General features: G+C 41.2%; 1 protein-coding gene across 4 annotated transcripts in view; it reads left to right on the forward strand.

Annotated features, from left to right (window-relative positions):
* Nucleotides 1-20,133, forward strand: part of MKNK1 (MAPK interacting serine/threonine kinase 1) — a 37,942-nt gene that overhangs the window by 14,586 nt on the left and 3,223 nt on the right. For 2 of the 4 annotated variants that reach the window (XM_084637850.1, XM_084637851.1), the window contains 10 exons: nucleotides 1,505-1,606; nucleotides 2,505-2,602; nucleotides 4,377-4,456; nucleotides 5,691-5,764; nucleotides 10,165-10,269; nucleotides 15,486-15,541; nucleotides 15,680-15,775; nucleotides 18,261-18,455; nucleotides 18,934-19,098; nucleotides 19,839-19,882. In XM_084637850.1, the coding sequence (XP_084493976.1) occupies nucleotides 1,505-1,606; nucleotides 2,505-2,602; nucleotides 4,377-4,456; nucleotides 5,691-5,764; nucleotides 10,165-10,269; nucleotides 15,486-15,541; nucleotides 15,680-15,775; nucleotides 18,261-18,455; nucleotides 18,934-19,098; nucleotides 19,839-19,882 (1,015 nt within the window). Of the gene's footprint in view, nucleotides 1-1,504; nucleotides 1,607-2,504; nucleotides 2,603-4,376; nucleotides 4,457-5,690; nucleotides 5,765-10,164; nucleotides 10,270-15,485; nucleotides 15,542-15,679; nucleotides 15,776-18,260; nucleotides 18,456-18,933; nucleotides 19,099-19,838; nucleotides 20,123-20,133 lie in introns of all 4 variants that reach the window. The other 2 variants (XR_014712813.1, XM_084637852.1) reach the window with 2 other exon arrangements.

Below are 20,133 nucleotides of genomic sequence, written 5' to 3' on the forward strand. Positions count from 1 at the left end.
ATAAGGTAATGAGGACTAGACACTGATAGGGATAAAATCCACAGTTACATACATGAGAACAAAATGTAAAAAGGGTATGTGTTTCAGGGCATAAGTAAACCACTGATCTGCGTTTAGAAACAAACATCCCCTATGGACAGGTTATTGCATAATTGTTATGGCTTGCACATTTCTGTGAAGCATGTCCACTGTCAGAGCTGGGGAATGAGCTGAAATGGAATAGTAGTCTGATTTGGTATTTTAATTGTCTTTACAAGTCTAGTCTATGTTCCTCCATTTTTCCCACAAGTCTGAGATTCTCTGGGCTTGGCTACACTTGCGAGTTACAGCGCAGTAAAGCAGCCCTGGGCGCCCTAGCTCACTACCCGTCCACACTGACAAGGCACGTAGAGCAGCGCTGCTGGTATTCTACCTCGGTGAGTAGAATAAGGTTTGCACCCCAGCTGGAGCTCCGCAGTGCCAGTGTGGACGAGGTGTTGCATTACTGCGCTCTGCTTGACCTCCGGAAACGTCCCATAATCTCCTTAAGTCAAGTGGCCACTCTTGTCATTGTTGTGAAATTGACGGCAGGAATGCAGAAATGCCGGTTGGGTGAAAGCTCCGTTTGGGAGAGCGCTCTCTGAGAAAAAGCAAACATTTACTGTTTGCTTTGAGTGAGGGGGGGGGGGGTCTGAATTTACAAGACAGCATGCTTACACACACTCAGCACCCCAAAAACCTACTCTCTCTCCCCCCACATACACACAATACACTCCACCCCACGCCTCCATTTGAAAAGCATGTTGCAGTCACTTGCATGCTGGGATAGCTGCCCATAATGCACCGCTCCCAAATGCCGCTGCAAATGTGGCCACGCCAGTGCGCTTGTTCCTGTCAGTGTGAACAGACTGCAGCGCTTTCCCTACTGCACTCTCCGAAGGTGGGTTTAACTCTCAGCACCCTACATCTGTAAGTGTAGCCATGCCCTCTGTGCCTTCCTGTTCCTTGTCTCCCCCACTTCCCAATTGCTGCTATGGGAACCCCTTTTTTCTTTTTAAACAAAAGGACTTGAAAAAGTATTAAACATTGTAGCTCTCTGCCAACACCTGTGTACTTGCTGTGAATCCTGCTAACCCCCGGGATCTTTATTAGGTGATGGAGGCATGCAGGTGGCTCTTGCAGCAGTCTGAGCAGAGCTGTTTGCAGGACTGTCTTAGTACACACCATGGTAGCAGGAATAGGAGCTACTTTCGCTGTAGCTGTATGCTAATTGCTTGTATTTCTGTCCAACTTATCAAACCAGTACTACTTCATGTGTGTGTTTAATTCGCATCCAAATTGTCTTGTCTTTTTTTTTTTTTTTTTTTTTTTGCTTCCTTCTGATTTTGGGGGAGAGATGTCCGCCTGTAATGATGAAGAAAAGCAGTGAACATTTTGGATAGTTTAAGAGCACATATGCAACCCATGTTGATTTCCTCCTAACATAGGGTAGGTTTGTTTACACTGCCTTTATTCTGCCACACAGAGATGGTCAGCAGTCAGCCTCTCACCATCGTAGATAACGGCAAAAAGAAAAAGAAAAAAAGGAGGACCAGAGCCACAGACCATCTCCCAGGGAAGTTTGAAGGTTGGTGTCAATTTGCAATGCCTCTGATTTATAATGTCTGTATCCTCTTGGGCCCCTTGCAATTTTCTAAGCAAAACAGTTGCTGTTCACCAGTGCAGTGAAAATTAACACGGCTTCATCTTTTATTTCTTCATCACTTGTTTCCTTTAGTCTTCGGTGCCTTTATGCCTTGCAGTGAGCTCTTTGCCTTTGTATTTCCATTGTAAATTTGTTTTTAGAATGGGCATGGTGCAGAACATCTAAACAAGTGTTTGTTTTTTGAGAATATTTGCATACAAATTGTTTAAGTAACGTGTACCTGTATACATAAACCATTTTAGAACAGCTCAGTGTAACTGAACTGATCAATAAAAAAAAAAAACCTGTGCAGAAAATAGCACTGAGTGAAAACTAAAAACTTGAGGTAGTTACCCTAAATATCGTTTTAGCTTTAATATTTAAATTCAGGCAGTATTTATTCTATAGATTTCTAAACCTAGAGCATTTTCTGATTAAGAAATGATGAAACATTTTCCTCTTTGGAAAATCAGCCCTCTGTTTTTAATCTTCGAATCCCTAATTAGGTAAGAAACTGAGAACATAGGAAAAGTGGTTGAGATTCCAGCATTCATGGAGTTAGAAACACTTTCTAATATTAATAGGATTGCAGTTTCACTCCTACAAGGAAATCCATTTCCATGTTGTTTGGGTGGCGATCAGAACAGATAAAAATTGAAGCGTAAGTAAAGCTGATGCATCTAAGTGATAATGCTGCATAAGTGCAACTTCCCCAGTTTATTACCAAGGGAGTTCTCATAGTTGCTGTTGTATTAGGGGTGTTCATCAAAACAGTAGCTTGTCTTTACAATTCACCAAAATAGTTCTGCTAATGTTTGCTTTGTGCTGATTTTTCTGGCAGACTTGTACAAGCTGACTGCTGAGCTCCTTGGTGAGGGAGCATATGCCAAGGTTCAAGGTGCTGTTAGTCTGCAAAATGGGCAAGAATATGCAGTAAAAGTAAGTGTAGTATTCAAGGAGGCAGTGTTTTCATTTGTGTCTGCATATCTTGTTCCTCATGCTGAATCAGTGATAGTGTACCTTCAATAATTGAGTAAGGAATACATAGAGCTCTGTTTATTTCATGCTCCCCCCCCCCCCAAAAAAAGGGGGGGGGGAGAAAAGTCAGTTCTAGTGATAAGTAGCATTGATAGACATTCCGTACCATGCCCTCTCTGGAATGAACTGAAATATTTTAGCAGTGGACAGAGTTCACACAGTAATATACCATGTAATGGTTAGAATTCCATTCAAAATAGGACGGAAAGGTAAAGGCAGTAGAGTCTAACAGCTGGTGTTTTAATTTATGAAAGTGGAGGCAAAAAGGTCCATCGGAAGCATTTTTCTTCAACTTGTTTGAATAGCTTGTCATCTGCCACAGTGCTCCAATCTTTCTGATTGGAGGGTAGTCTAGGGTGGCCTATTAAATAGCTGTGAGCTTTTGACATATCAGCTCAGTGTACAGAGCGCACCATCAACCACTATAGTTACATTTATTGCTCTTTCCCCTTCTGAGTATAGGAAATACCTTGGTAAAGGTAAATGCTATGATGCAACAAACTCTTTAATGGCACCAGCCTTGGGATTGTAGAGTATTTGTGACCAGCTTTTAGAAACATTTTGTGCCTGTAGGCAGTGATTAATTGCAAGTAAAAATGGTAATATCTAGACACCTCACTACCTGATTGAATAAACACTATATCACTTGTGACACAATATTGGAAACACAACAATGGAAGTGGTTTTGAAGCCTCTTTAAAAATCTGGCCTTGTAGATACTGAAAGCCTTTATCTTTTGATTTGTTGAAGTTAAAAACTGAGATTAGAGCATTAACAATTTTATGAATAAACTACATTAAGGTACATACCTCACCGATGAATCTGGCTTCTGAGCTTTCCTTTTTTATGGGTGAATTTTGTGCTTGTGAAAGTGAGAAACTATAATATTGGGTGTAGCCAGTGATAGAACCTGTAGCTACTTCACAAGCTTCCAGCCCACACATCTATCATTTAATTGCAACTTTTTTGTAACATCCTTGCCTTTCCAGTCCTCACCCTTTTGTTTTTACCACTGAGCAGTACCTGAAGTGCAAAATTGTATTGCAACTTCCTGGTATTAACAAAGATTTGCTCAGACCTGTGAACGCATCACACTTGACTAAGTTATTGCATTAACTAACCAGCTCTCATCTTGGAATGAAGTCAAAACTGCGTCATTAGTTGCCTGTAATAACCAATTCTTCTCTTTTGGTTGCTAGATTTGAGTCATGCCATAAAACTCTTTCTTGTAAAAACTCAAAAGGGTTTCCTTTTCCGGCCACATAAAATTAAAATGTGGTAATTGGGTTTTGAATGTCCCTTTTTCTCCTCTTTTCCAGTTCTTAGATTGCCCTCATTCCTGTAGTATCTGAATGCCTCCCAGTGCTGCATTAAGTGCTATGACTAACGCCTTCACATGTTTCAGAGTAACAGCTGTGTTAGTCTGTATTTGCAAAAAGAAAAGGAGTACTTGTGGCACCTTAGAGACTAACCAATTTATTTGAGCATGAGCTTTCGTGAGCTACAGCTCACTTCATCGGATGCATACTTCACATGTGAAATTAGACAAGCCATGGATATTTCCCTGGGACAGGGCATGACAGGATTTGAACCCAGGACCTCTGAACCCAAAGCCAGAACTGTACATGTGGGCCACAGAGCCATTTTTAAATATAGATTCCAATTCTTTTACCAGATAATTGAGAAAAATACCGGACACAGTCGGAGTCGTGTTTTTCGTGAAGTAGAAACATTGTATCAATGCCAGGGTAACAAGTAAGTATTGCTTATTTTTGTCTTTAGGAGGTGTCTCTCGGAACTAATGGTGTAGGAAGAGACAGAAGTGCATTTTTCTCCCCCATATCAATTATAATTTAGCCTTAGTGTTTTGGGTGTGTAACTCACATGCCTACTACATTTTTATCTGAAAGTTTAAGAAAATATTGGGGGAGGGGGGAATGAAATTTTAAAACTCTTATTAGCAGCCAGATCAGCATGGAGGTAATATGCTTGAATGTTAAATGGCTTTCATTCCAATATTTTTTTTTAAAAGTCCCATATTTGTCTGAAATTACTTGGATACAATTATCTTAATATTTGCAGTGTTCCTTATTATTTGTGTTCAGCAGCAGGATTACAGCTCCACTGTGGCAGGCTCTGTAGAAACACATTTAACCATGGAAATACTGTAGAAATGGAGAAAATGTTGAATTATCAAAGGCAATTGAAAGAATGACCACCTCATTAAGCATCTTTTTCATACTGCCCGGTGTTACAACTTCTTTTGTAAGGCCATTTCTAAAACAACTGGTAGAACTTTAGATTCTTTGAGGGACGTGTCGTATCTCCATTTCTGGTATGCACCTAACAATGCATGTGCATCCAATATGTAAGTGATTTAAAAAATGAAACTTTCATGACAACATGCAAAGTATGAATTTCATGCTTACTTAAACGCAGACTGATCTTGTGTGTTTGTAATTCTTAAGGCAATGAGGGATGTTTATACTTTCTGCTGCAATGAACACAGCCTAGCTAAGCAACTCTTAGCTATGACCTGTTGGTTATCACACTGAGCCCAAAGTCTACCAGATAGATGTTGCTGTCTCCTTCAAGCAGTGTTAAGTTCCACTCTATGACTTACAGAGGAGAAGAATGGCGAGTAATTATTTTTGTTCTTGCCTTCAGGACAGACACACTGTTCCAAATTATGAACTGCAAACTATTACAGCTCATTTTTCTCTGTAGCCATTCAGCTGTTCTCTTTTTATAACCCTGCCAAGTAGACTACTTTATGTTTCAGTGATGTGAAATTTAAGTAGTGGAATCTGACCTGTGTAAAGTGAACATACAATTTTTTTAATCCCACAGGCTACAAATATAATCTATTTCTCAATTAGTACTTTCATTTTTCGGTTACTTCTAGCACTTCATATTTTTAGCATATATATAAATATATTTAACACACTTTTTCCGTTGTTTGCTTGTTGTTTTTTATTTTCTCTTTAAGGAACATTTTGGAGCTAATAGAATTTTTTGAAGATGACACAAGGTATTACCTTGTCTTTGAGAAATTGCGAGGAGGTACTGTACATATTTGTGCATTTTTATTAAGAGTTAGCTTGATCTATCATTGTCTCAGTGTTTTAAAGAGAACTCTTTAAAACAGGATGAAGGATTTATTTTAAATGCATGATAAGGTGCATATTGATGTAGCTGATCATACGTTTACAGATCATCTGCTTTATAGTTAAATAATGAAATGTTCAACTTCGTTAGGCTGGAAGATTTGGAGTATAATTATCAAGTCAAATAGTATCCATAGAGAAAGGGGGAAAATAGGATGAAATTTCAGAAATGTTTTGCATGATCTTAGCAGATCCAGACACCTCCGGATGTCATGCTGTCACATTGACACAGCACTCTCTGTGGCAGCATTTTATGTCCTAATAATATGATGTAGATGTTCAGTGACTTATTATTTTTCTGGAAGGCTATGGGGAACGCTGTAAATAATACTTTGTTTCTGGCTTAGAACACTGAATTATAACAGCTTGCTTATGAGTCTTCTGAGGACTTGTCCAATTAAGCATGCTTGGGCACTGGTTTTCAATAACATGGAAACTGATGGGTTAGTAAGGAGGATGCCTTAACCACCTCACAAGGGAGTGTGCTTTCTGCCATTGCTAGTCAGGCAAAAGTGGTGCTTGACAGGAGACAGTGCTAGGGGTATATGTGTTTAGCAAAACATTAGATACAAATTTTCCCTTGAAACATCAGTAGTTATGACATATTTCAAAAAGCAAGATGCTTCTCTTGTCCTTTTAAGATGCTGCCTGATAATGTCCCAAAACTCTTTGATGTTGAATTCTTTTTTGTAGGCATTGCAGTCTTCCCATACAAGTTTAATTAGATAAGGCTTATCTCAAATAGAAGATGGGAACGGTCTTACATTAAGTGCATGCTTTGAAAGCATGAGTCCCCTTTCCATCTCCCTTCCTCCTTCCATGCTCTTCCCGAATAACTTGTAACCCATTTTATCAGAGTGTAATAAAGGGGCTGTGTGTATAGCTCCTGTATCAGTTGGGTAGGGGTGTGGGTGTACTTATGACTTACAAGAGGGGCTCTCTCCTTCAGCCCACATCCCCAGCTGAGGTTGGGATCTGAACTCTGTGTCAGTTTTATATCTGTATTTAAACTAGTACCATTGAAACGCACTTGAAATAATGTGAGTTGGGGTGAATCTCTAATTTCCTATGCCTGACATGCAACACTGCATATACTCCATCAGATATTGGTTTTGTCCTCAGCAGTGTGTCTGGCCCCTCTGACTATAATTTGGTTTATGTGCAAGGTTGTATTCAGCTCTCACATCGCTTTACAAATATATTTGTATAGGACTTCATTGTCCAAGCTATGTGGCTGTGCAGTTAGCCAGAGGGTTGCGTAACTTGCACTTTCCTATTGCAGTCGTGCCTTACTGTGACTGTGGTAATTGGTTAAACAGACTCTCAACTATCACTAATGTCTTTGCCTTGGAGCTTTTAAACAAAATGTCTAAATTGCTTATGTTTAAATGTAGCTTTTTTTTCTTCTTAATTTACATGATTAACCCACCTGAAAGTGGAACAAGATTGAATTTTGAGTACATATTATTCATTCATTCCAGAGCATCCTAAAAGTCGTCTCTCTCCATTCTCAAAAGTCCCTTTTGAATAAATGATACAGTATACATAACAAATTTTATCAGTGCTGATGCCACACATGGGGAAATTGTAAAAATGAAGAGGACAGGTCACTGATACGGAATGACCTGGATCTCTTGGTAAACCGGGTGCAAGCAAACAAATATGCATTTTAGTACATTAAAATGTAAATGTATACATCTAAGAACAAAAAATGGAGGCCATACTTATAGGATGGGGGACTCTATCCACCACAACCCCCAAATCTTTTTCAGGGTCACTGTAATCAGCTGAGCACGAACTCCCAGCGTGACACTGTGGCCAAAAGAGCTAGTGCAATCCTGGGATGAATGAACAGGGGAATCTTGCATATGAGTAGAGAGGTTATTTTATGTCTGTCTTTGGCACTAGTGTGACTGCAACTGGAATACTGTGTCCAGGTCTGTTGTACACAATTCAAGAAGAACGTTGATAAAGCCATGAGTGATTAAAAGATAGGAAAACCTGCCTTATTGTGATAGACTCAAGAAGCGTAGTCTGTTTACCTTAACAAAGAGAACATTAAGGGGTGACTTAATTACAGTCTAAAAGTACCTACATGGAAAACATTTAAAAATGGGCTCTTCTGTCTAGCAGAGAAAGGTCTAACCATATCTGGAAGTGGAAGCTATACAAATTTAGACTGGAAATAAGGTGTAAATATTTAACATTGAGGGTAATTAACCTTTGGAACAATTTACCAAGGGCCATGGTGGCTTGTCCATCACAGGCAATTTTTCTAAGAGAACTGCTGTAGAAATTATTGTGGAGAAGTTCTATGGCCTGTGCTATACAGGAGGTCAGAGTAGATGATCACAGGGATTCCTGCTGGCCTTGGAATCCATGAATCTGAACATGTAACATCTGGAGGATGACCAGGTTCCCACATGTGGGTTTCCCTCAATCACACATTCTGTGTGGACTGGATCAAGGAACTATCTGATTGTGTTCTCACCACTATTCAGTCTAATTCCTGTTTGAGAAGAGCTAACAGACTGTCTGTATACAGAAAGGTATCTAAAATAAACTTTAAAAAAATATTTCAGTCTTCTGCTGAATGAAACTGATACCTGAAATAACATGGAACATTTCGCTTATTGGCCCTTTTCCACAAGGACGAAAAAGACAAGAAAGCTGATTTGCTTTTTTAAAGATATATCTAACAACTCTACAGGGAAGACCCTCTGAACAGTAGACTATTAAGGGGCAAGGCTTAGCAAACTAGAAGCCCTTGCCATTAGCAAGGTAGAGCTTGTGCATGATTGAAATATGTACTGAGAGTAGACTTCCTCAGGCCCTGCAACCCTACTTCAAATGCTCCAAGAGTCTTTGTATCCTTCTATCAAGCTAGAATGAGGCTTGCTTTCTCTGTAAATATTGCCTAGTTACCATAGGCTTAGTTTTGACTGTGTTCACCATTGATCAGCCATGTCCCTTTCTCGTATGGGTTGCCACTATGCAAAAGTGGCAGCAGCTGCCTAATGGATAAATATGCGGGAGGGGAACATCACCCTCCACATAGTACAGTATGTGAGGTTTCCTTCCTGGGCATCTACCAATTCAAAATAATAGGGCTGAAGTAGCTCAGTGTATAAACATCCACTGCCTCAAGGATTTCATATCAAGAGGTGGCAATTTGTCCTTCGTCCTCACTGCCTGATCTTTCTGGTAAATATAACAATCATGCTGAGTGTGTGTGGGAGGGGGGGAGGGGGGAGAAGAAAAGGCGTTTAGGGCCACTTAGTATGGTAGGAGCCTAGTGGGCAACATTAACTGTAAGCCTTGAAAGATTTTATGTTGGAGGAAAATGTAAACCTATGTGGGGAAAAGCCTTTATCCTGTATTAAAGGGACACTAATATTGTCTGAAAGTTGATCTGCGTTCCCTAGTGTTGTGTCTGAAAGGTCTTGTTCAGGATTCCAAGCACAGAGGGGGACATTCTGCCCAAATATGTAAGCATCTCACCTTGACTTTAGTGGAAGTTTTGATGCATATCTAAAATAAGAGGTTTGTTTTTGGCACTGAGGGACAACAAGTGCGTGTGTTTGACTTCTACAGCAACTTATTCATCAGTCAAGCATAGGTTACACAAAGTTAGATGACACCCATGTCATTCTGTACCACAGCAGGTATAGTCCCACTGTGCTGTAGCAAATGTTCAGCAGCAATCCAGGTGCTGGGCCATGGTTAGATCCGTTTTTGAAATTCACTACCAGGCCAGTGGTATTTTACACACAGAGAATATTTGCATATCTGCAGTAATACCCACTTCCTACCAAATCAGGGTATCTTCTGTGCACTTTCAGTTCATTATAACATGCTAGATTTTCACTCTTGCAAAACTGTGTATCAAGTATGCTGCCTTATATCCTTTTTCTGTCATTGAGTTTTGTCCAAATGTGCTAGTTACCAACAAGTTAATCCAAAGAATAATCAAAGACAGAGGATTTTAATGTTTGTTACTAGTTACATTTACATGTTTTCCATAAAAACATAAACTAATACCGAATGAAACAAAACCCATGTAACATGTTAATTGAGCAAGCATGAAATCCTATTCTAATGTAATTATGAATAATCTTCTAAATTTTAGTACTGTTCACACTGGGATCAGACCTGTGCTAGTTACAAAGAGGTTGAAGCTAACACAACTCCAATCCCAATATACACAGGGCCTTTGGCGTTTGATACTTGCAGTATTTACATTCAGTAGCTCTGCTTCAAATAATCTCTTCTTCTGTTTGCTTGTCACTTTCACAGGTTCGATCCTAGCCCACATACAAAAGCGAAAGCACTTTAATGAACGGGAAGCCAGCAGGGTGGTAAGAGACATTGCGTCTGCTCTGGATTTTCTGCATACAAAAGGTAAAAAATAACAACAAACCCTTCTATGTGTTCCTAACTGAGGTTCTACATGTCAGATTATAAAATTAATCCATAAATATTCAGAATTAAGCATTAACTTTGCTAACCTTTCCAGTCATGTCAAATTCCCAAACATTTATTAGTTAGAGTTGTGTTTAAGTGGGTATCTCCTGTTGGAAATCACCAGCCAGGGAGAATTAATATCGAAAGTTAGGTCTGTTTTTGTTTGGGGCTTAAACCAGTATGTGATGACTATTGGAACAGAACTACTTTTACTTTTTGCAGTCTCCTTTCAGTCTTACCTGGATTCTTTTCACAATATTTGTCCAGAATAGCTCTATTCAGCTGAGTTTTACAGTAAGATATGTCCTCCAGCCTAAAGGCTCCAACCATGCTAGTAGCTGCATGCAAGCAAATCCTCATGCCTGCTTGAAGACACACTGATTTCAATAGAACTTTGTGCAGGAGCAAAGACGTGCACATCTTCTTGTGGAAAATAATCTCACTGTAAAATTTGTTCCCAATCCTTTATACAATTTGGGGTGGATTCTCAAGCTCTAAATTAAAATATGTTGCACAGCTTTAATATACATAGACACAGAACTCAGTGGGCACAATTAAACTATTAAAAGAGTTACCATTTGGCTGTTTGGTGGTCCTATCTAAGTTGAGTTACTTTGTTCATTATGTGCTCTCATTACTGCACCATCAGAGTGTCTGAATTAGATTGCATGTAACCAGACATTAAATCTCTCTCTCTCCAATGGACAGTATAAAGCTATTTACTCCCTGCCCTTGTTCCACCCTACAAATCAGGATTGCAACTGCTCTGTAGGTTTAGGATTCTATCTGTCAAGATATTGAGCACTTTGGCCCCAGTTCAGCAAAGCACTTAAGCATGTGCTTATCTTTAAGTCCCAGAACTACTCATGTGCTTAAATCTTTTGTTGGATTGGGGCCAGAGTGCTCAACACCTTGCTGGATTAAGCCCATAAAAGGTAAAGAATCTATATAATAAAATTCCAAGATTGTTACTCTGAAGCCTAAAATGTCTGAGTCAGCGTGAAGGGTTTGAAGTAGCTACAAGCATGGTTGAAAGCTTTTGGTTCAGAATATCATCATGTTCAATCAGTGGGATTTGTAGTCTGTTGTCCAGTTCATAAATTCTCAGCCATTTTTAGCTGTTTATACACACATGACTTTACAAATTGTACCTGTACAACAGTATGGGCTTTCGGCTACTAATGTAATGTTAAGCAATTGAGGAACAAATAAAATGGCAGACTTAAGGTATATGGAATATTGTAAATCTCTAAGCACTTTAATATCAGAAGTCAAATTGCGGGGTGGAATACAGAGAAGATCTTAAGCTAGCTAACCAGCTGATGAACTGATTTATGGAGAAAGATGTATTGCTAATCTTAATAGCTTGGCTATATAATGACTAAAGCAAGGTAACGATCTACAAGTATAAATGCTGCTGGAGAGAATGGAGTTTTGACAGTTTACAGCAGCTGTGGATCTGCCCTTTGTGTGGTGTGGTTTGAGAGTTATGGTCTAGAGCAGGGGTGGGCAAACTTTTTGGCCTTAGGGCCACATCGGGTACAGAAATTGTATGGAGGGCTAGGTAGGGAAGGCTGGAGGAGGCTATGCCTCCCCAAACAGCGAGGTGTGGCCTGGCCCCCACCCCCATCCGAACCCCCCTGCTCCCCGCCTCTGACTGCCCCCTGGGACTCGTGCATCCTATCCAAACACCCCTGCTGTCTTCCCCCTGACCATCCCCCCCCGGACGCCCGTCCCCTATCCAATCTCCCCTGCTCTTCGCCCCCTATCCAACCCTCCCCGCCCTGTGGGGTGGGGGAAAAGAGGGCTTAGTCCTTTCCCTGTGTGTTTCCCCTGCTCGTTTGGCTGCTCTCCCTGGCAGTCGGGCAGGGCACACTCCCTGTCTGGGCTTGGCTGCTGGGGACAGGGGCCAAGCATGCTGGAGGTGGAGGGGGGCCCTGGTTTGCTCTGCCCCTGTCCCCGGCAGCAGGGCCCCTTGACCACCCTCCTGCAACCCCCCACCCCTGCTCCTCTCCTCACCTCCCTGCCCCCCAGGAACTCCCCCTGACCACGCTGCCCTGGAGCACCAGGTCTGGCCGCGCGATAGCCACGCTGCCCAGGTGCTGGGGGCACTGTGACTGCAAGGGAGGCAGGAAGGGAGGGGAGCAGAAGGGGAGGGGCCAGGGCCAGTCTCTGCCCCGCTCACCCCGCTTCCAGGGAGTTGGGCTTACTCCTCTGCAACCTCTCCTGACCCCGCTCCTAAAGAGCTCGGGGGCCAGAGGGAAGGGTCCTGCGGGCCAGATGTGGCCCATGAGCCGTAGTTTGCCCTCCTCTGGCTTAGAGTGATGGGTAAATTGAGCAACAGAAAGTTCAGGCAGAGTATCTAGGGAAAGTACAGAAATTGTTAAAGTTATAGTAAGATCATATGTTAACCTATATATAGGTACTGTCTGTTCAAGACATACCGCAGGTGTCGGCATGTTGAGCTTTTCTCATGTTTTCCCAGACATGGAGAGGTGAGCGTGTCTAGCAAAAGTAGGTGAATTCATTAAAAAAAAAAAAAAGTTTGCATTTAATATTGAAGCACTTAGTGTTGGGAAATGTCACTAGTAAAATCCAAGATGCCTCCCCATTCAGCTCATTTCTTGCTCTGGTAATTACTGTCAATCATTAGCTTTCCTTTGGAAAGGGGAGACAAGGGAAGCTTTTGCAAAATGGCTTCATAAACAGTGACTCAACTTGTTGTTTGTCCTGGTTTGGATTTTGTCATTTGGCTGCAGAAGCACCTGCAGTAATAATTCCTTCGATTTCCCATTTACTTTATGGTTCTACTGTGTGGCATTAAAATAATTAGTAAGCGGCTCTCACAACACTAAAGTAAACAGGAAATTAAAGCAGTGTTATCACACATCACTTTGTCATGATGCTGATGCTGCAAGTGACTTCTTAACTCAAACGTTCCTTAACAGCAAGGCAACTAATCTTCCAGTTAGCAATATTCTAAAACTTAAGGGAATAACAGTTTCCTCAAACACTCACATGGCACACTTGGGAAGAAACCCCATGGCTAGCTAACAAACCATTGCATGAATATTTAAAAGGTGGCTGCTTTCCTTCCGAGGCACTGTGGAGTAATTACGAAGTGAATTTGTTACATAGTGGACCCAAAAATGCAAATAAGAATCTGCAACCCACAAAACCTTAACCCACAGCAGTGAAATACATTGTAGGAGCTGGGGACAAATAGAGGGACAAATATAGGGAGACTAGCTAGAAATCCCAGATACGTTATCTTAAGACAATCTTGATCACAACACTCTTCCATGCACAAAAATGGGTTGCACCAGTATTATTGCTTTGAAGAATCCTTTGGGTTAGAAATGTAACTATTTTTCTAGTTAACTGCAGGAAATGGCTTAATGTCCTAAACTAATAGGATTTGACTCTTCTCCTTCCTGGTTATTTATAAAGCACCCTTACTTTCTCATACTCCAAAATAGTAAATAGCAGGTGTGTCAAAGCTTAGCAACTTTTGCAAAATTGTGTTGCTGAGACCGTCATTAAACTGCAAGCAGGTTAGTTGTGCAGTTCAACAATTTACTTCTGGTGATTCATTTGCTATAACCGCCCTTCTTAAATTTAATTTTGGATGGGGAATTTTTGGTAACTGGCTGATCAGGTGCATGAAGAAGTAGTGCTTCAGTACTATAAAACCACCTCCATATGTTGTTTGGGTGGATGTGTGTTTCAGGTGCCGCCTTAAGACTCACGTTTTTCTGTGTTGCCCTCGAGAAATCAGTTTAATCAAATAAACAGACCTCCAAATTACTCCCTTTTCTGGGTTTTTGGATGCTTCCGATTATGTGTGTTTTGGTGTAACGGGGTCAGCACCTACTTCTCGTGGGTGCCCCTCTGGCTGATAGAGCCAGCAAACACTGTTCTTTTCTCTGGGGGAGGCACCCACCTCTTGTGGATGGCCCCTTTTCTCTCGATTAGATATTTTTTGGTCTTGCATCAGGGCAGCGCCTGCCTCTCACAAGCACTCCCCCAGCTGATGTTTATAGATTCATAGATACTAAGGTCAGAAGGGACCATTATGATTATCTAGTCCAACCTCCTACACAACGCGGGCCACAGAATCTCACCCACTCACTCCTGCGAAAAACCTCTCACCTATATCTGAGCTATTGAAGTTCTCAAATTGTGGTTTAAAGACTTCAAGGAGCAGAGAATCCTCTCTTGACAGGTCTTCAGCAACTCAGCCCTCCGGCCGAGCCACCTACACTGACTCCCCTCCCCCCCCCCCCCCCTTCCGGGGTATACAGTCCCAAGTTCTTATTTTGGCCCTGGTATGGGGCCGTAACTCTTTGGCTTCTTCCCAGAGGCAGTGCCTTCTTCAGCCACCCAGCCGAGGCCCATCTCAGTACCTGCAGCTGGTGGTGTTTCAGCAGGCCTCCCTGGGCTCAGTCTTCAACAAGACCAGCGGGGCCCATCTGGGTACCTTGCTGGCCTGGCCAGGTTCTGTGCTTAGTCTCCCTGGGCTGCAGCCTGCCTGCACTCACCTTCCACTGGTCCTGCTGCTCTTCCCACCAGCCAGGTACCCGGTCTTCAACAGTCTTCCCTGGGATTCAGTCCTGTCTGCAGTGAGCTGTCCACGGTACTGCTGCTGCCCTTTCAGCCAGCCAGTCACCCAGTCTTTACTTCTCAAGCTGCGACTGAACTACTGTGCTCTGCTGCTGGTCTTATATAGGGCCCTTCTGGCCCCCGCCTGGTCATTCCATCAGCCCCTCTGATTGGCCGTTAAACTGTCATGCATACATGTATGTGTAAATATTTCTTACAGCTCATTGGTTTTAATAAGCCACTTAGTGCATCGTTATTTTGGTGTGTACTGAGTAATTCCAAAGTGTTTCAAATGATCTTTTTACTTTACTGACTTTCATACAAATGTAATTTCATAAAATAAATACAGCGGGACATGTACAGTGCAATCCAAATGTACACTGCTCATCATCTAGTTATTGTCATTAAAGAACCTCAGGCTAGATAGCTTTTTTATATCAGACCTATGCTCAGAATAGCCCTATGAGGCTGCCTTGCAGTGAAGAAAGGTAGAATGAGATGAAAAATTTGAGGGAATCTTACTAATGCACATTTTATCTCATATGTTTTAGGCATTGCACATAGGGATCTGAAGCCTGAAAACATACTTTGTGAATCTCCAGAAAAGGTGCTCTTTTATTTTCTTGTTAAAGTGAAAATTTTCAGGCCATGGGGACTGACACCTGTGTAATTATTTTGTTCGTTTCTGGCTTCCATAACCTCTTAACTCCTTTTTTTTTTTTTTTTTTTTAATTCCCATTTTCAGGTGTCACCAGTGAAAATATGTGACTTTGACCTTGGTAGTGGAGTGAAACTGAACAGTGCGTGTACTCCAATAACTACTCCTGAATTAACTACTCCAGTATGTAACCCTCTGTTTTCTGCCCCTTTACTTACACTGTAAAGCAACCACTGAGACCGCTAAAGGAGAGGTTATAAAGGGCTTACTGGAACTACTCTAAATATGGAGAGATCATACTAAACCAATTCCTTGTCTAGGGGTGCAGAGATTGTGGATTGCAGGCTTTCTCTATTTAAGGGATAGGGGAGGGAACTCCATATAAATGATTGAAAACCATCCAGTTATGCACACAGCTAGCCTTTTGCAAACAAGAGGCATTTGTCATATTTGCAAGTTGTCTTGTCTTAAATTGTAAACTTTTGGGGATGAGAAGCCCTGTGTGTGTTTGTACAGCAGTTTGCATGGCGGATGCCTGATTTTGACTGAAGTCTCTTGGCACTTTCTCCATACAAATAATAAATAGTAAAGCAGAAAAAAAATCACTAAAAGAAAAGGAGGACTTGTGGCACCTTAGAGACTAACCAATTTATTTGAGCATAAGCTTTCGTGAGCTACAGCTCACTTCATCGGATGAAGTGAGCTGTAGCTCACGAAAGCTTATGCTCAAATAAATTGGTGAGCTGTAGCTCACGAAAGCTTATGCTCAAATAAATTGGTTAGTCTCTAAGGTGCCACAAGTACTCCTTTTCTTTTTGCGAATACAGACTAACACAGCTGCTACTCTGAAAAAAATCACTAAGTGTTTCAAAGCACTAAAATGTGCCCATTGCAATTCCAGTTATAATGAACTTCCAACTGCAGAGAAGCTCTGTTTGGGGAGGAAATCAAATCACCGCAAGATAGCTCCTTTGCTTCTCTTTTAAAAATAATCCTTCTGTAAATAGGAAAGGAATAAAGAAACACATCACGGTAGAAGATGCACCCTTTGATCACGGGTTTAGTAGCTAAGACTGTCCATCTCTCATCCACTACCTCGGATTTTCCATCTGAGCAGGGAAAGGACAATAATCACGCCCATTAATCTGCTATGAACATTCTGTGTCTTTCATTGTTTAACAGATGAAATACAATTAGCATATGCAAAGGATATTTCTTGGGCAGCTGCAAAAACAGCTTAGGTGGTTTTCTGTCTGTTTCCTCAGTCCTGAGGGGATGCAATACAAAAATAAAAGGATGGAAAAAGTGCCCTTGTGGTCCATCTGCTACTGACTGAAGGAATTGTTTCAGCTTTTGATTCTGTTTGATTGCACATGTTTCTGCAAGCAGCTTTTTCACATGATTTACCCTTCTCAAATGCCGTCACGAATCTTGCTGCGCCATCCAAAAGCCAGTGGTGTAGTTAGCAAATGATAGCAGTAACATACTGTGTGCATTAGTTGGTGCTTGTGTGCAGTCTATTAGACTTTGTGATTCACAGCCAGGAAGACAACTTGAATCATAATTTTGGGGGTTCTCCAAAACATCTGACTAAAAGGTAGTGATCCTCTTAAGCCAACCAACCCTTTTTTTGCATTGTGTAGTCTAAAATGTTTGTTATATGTGTATTAAACACTCTGTCTTGACAGAGATCAGACTCAGTGAACTTTTAAAATTTTGTGTATTTGTTTCTCTGTTAGTTCTGACTGTTGCACAGCAACTGGTACAGTAACTGATTATTTAGCTATTTGTCTGCTTTTTTGTTGGTCATTTCTAAGTGGTGTGAAATCTGTCATTACTAAAATTCCCCTTCCTCATTTTTTTTGAATAAGGAGGCTTGTGCATAGCTTTTATTTTTGTAGGTAAAGATTGGGTTAAAAATGCATTTTCAGTATGTATTTCTACAATATTATTCAGTGTATAATATTTGGAATTGGTAGCTGAGCCTCGGAGGACTGAGCAATTAAATTATGGGCAGAAGACTGAATTTCAAGCTACATTACTGCTTTTCCACTGTCTGTGTAGTTGTAACACACGTTGCTACATAAACCCAGACAGTTTATTTTTGGCAGTGCAATGAAAGGATAATCTGAGAGTGGAGCAGGAATTAATTTTAAAAATTTTGTATAGAAGACCGTCCACTTACGTTGCTAGATTTTTTTGTCATAAAGGCAATTAGTTAAATATGCATTGCATTTTGAAAAACCATAAACATTCAACAAGCTTTTTTCAAAAAATTTTCAAGTGCTCTGTGCTCTCCTTATCCCTGCACACCTAGGACAGCTAGAGCTGGCTATCTCACTTAGCATTTTGCATGGTCTGAGAACTTTCTAAACGTTAAGCCTCTCCGCAGCCCCATTTTATTCTTGAGAGATGCAAAAGCAGAATAGTTCTGACTTAAGAAATCTACGTTGCCCATGTCAGAGGCATGATTAATAGTCAGTACACCTTGGCTCCTAGTCCCATCTTTAGACCACTTCTTACAATCATCCCAGCATTACTCTAAATAGTTCTTCAAATATGACAACCCTATCCAGTTTCATGGTCCCCTTTTTGCATGTTGTATTGGTTGCATCGATTGTTCACCACCACACCCATTGAAAACGAATTTGAATTCTCTGTTTACCAGTGTGGTTCTGCGGAATACATGGCACCAGAGGTGGTCGAAGTCTTCACAGAGGAGGCCACATTCTATGACAAGCGATGTGATCTGTGGAGTCTGGGTGTGATTTTGTATATCATGCTCAGTGGCTACCCCCCTTTTGTGGGGAACTGTGGCACAGACTGTGGCTGGGACAGGGGAGAAGTCTGCAGAGTCTGTCAGGTGACTGCATAATCTGGGATGTTTGGGAGAGATTGATACAACTCTGAACTTTATAGGGCTGGCTGGCACATAAGATTGGGCTGCAAAGCAAGTCATTCTGGGTTTTTCCTATAACCCAACTAGTAATCCTCAGAGAGAATAAACTTTAACTGATATGTGGGGAGGGTGAGGTAGAAATGTGAGTTACAGATGCTAATATACTGAGTGCGCCTCTTAAATTTGCAGTCTGAGAGTTGGCAACCCCTCTTCCTCTCATGGGCTAGGAGACTTGCATCTTGGTGTTTGGGCCTCTGGTTACATTGTCACTAGCTGGGTTTAACATAAACTACCAAAGCCCTCCAGCTAAAAGTGAGAAGTTGGGACCTGCTGTTTCAAAGGGTATAGTGTTTTTGGGTTTGAAATATTGTAAAGGGCAGGAACAAAACCTTTTCTCTTACTTGTAGTTAATATTTAGTATAAATGAATATTCTTTTGGCAGAATAAGCTCTTTGAGAGTATCCAGGAAGGCAAGTATGAGTTTCCAGACAAGGACTGGTCTCATATATCCAATGATGCCAAAGATCTCATCTCAAAGTTGCTAGTTCGTGATGCCAAAGAAAGACTTGGTGCTGCTCAGGTTCTTCAGCATGTATGGCTGCAAGGGGTAGGTATCCTTTTAAAGCATTGTAGATTGGCTTCTCCTGAGTCGTACTACAAGCCATCATCTTCAGACATGGCCACTCTGCCCATATCTGTATCAGTGTGTGCCTTGTTTAATCAAGTAAATAAAATCCAGTGGTTTTATTCCTCAAGCTGCTGTTTGCACCATGGATAAGTGATATTAGCAGGAATATATCTAGGTGCTAATGTAAGGCACTCTTTTTGCTCTCCAGCATTACTGGCCTGTGCATTTAAATAGCTTCCCCTGTGGCTTCCAGGCACTGGACCGGAGAAATTATTTTGGGGACATATGATCTCTAATACAGTGATTAAGAACCCTGGTGAATTCTAGGTGATGGCTTTGAGGTCCCTTAATATTTTGCATGATCTTGTATGTTAGTTTCCAGTTCAGGAAAGTATGTACATCCAGTTTGTACTGGATACAAATGTAGCTTGTTCTGCTGTTCTAGGCATACCATATTTAGAGCTTTCCAATTATTAAACTGCCTTAAAGTTGCACAATTGTTGAATCCCTGTGGGATTTCCTTTAAAGACAAGGAAGCTGAGAAATGTGTTGAGTCCTATTAAAGTCTTCGGAAAATAGAAAATCTGTCATTAAATATGAAGTGTTTTGGTTGTAACGATGCGGGGTGGGCAGAGAATAGATTTCTGTTGGAAAATCTTGGGCAGCACAAAAAAGTACAGTAAGGAAATTTACCTAACTTTTTAATTAAAATTTTATAGCAGGCTCCTGAAAGGGGATTACCCACGCCACAAGTTCTTCAAAGGTAACCTTCCTTGTTAAGAATCTGTTGCTTTAGTTGAGAATAACATCACAAGACAGGCATTGGACTGGAACCCTCAGGGCAAGAGGCGACAAAGTAGAACAAAGATAACATGGACCTGCACAATAGAAGCAGAACTGAAAGCTGTCCAAATGACCTGGGAAGAAGCTCAAAGAGCAGCAGGAGACCACCAAAGATGGAAGGCAGTGGTGAAGGCCCTATGTTCCACATGGAATAAAAAAGGCATGAGAGCA

Source organism: Lepidochelys olivacea (assembly GCF_965140295.1).
Source record: "Lepidochelys olivacea isolate rLepOli2 genome assembly, chromosome: 8".
Classification (NCBI taxonomy): domain Eukaryota; kingdom Metazoa; phylum Chordata; order Testudines; family Cheloniidae; genus Lepidochelys; species Lepidochelys olivacea.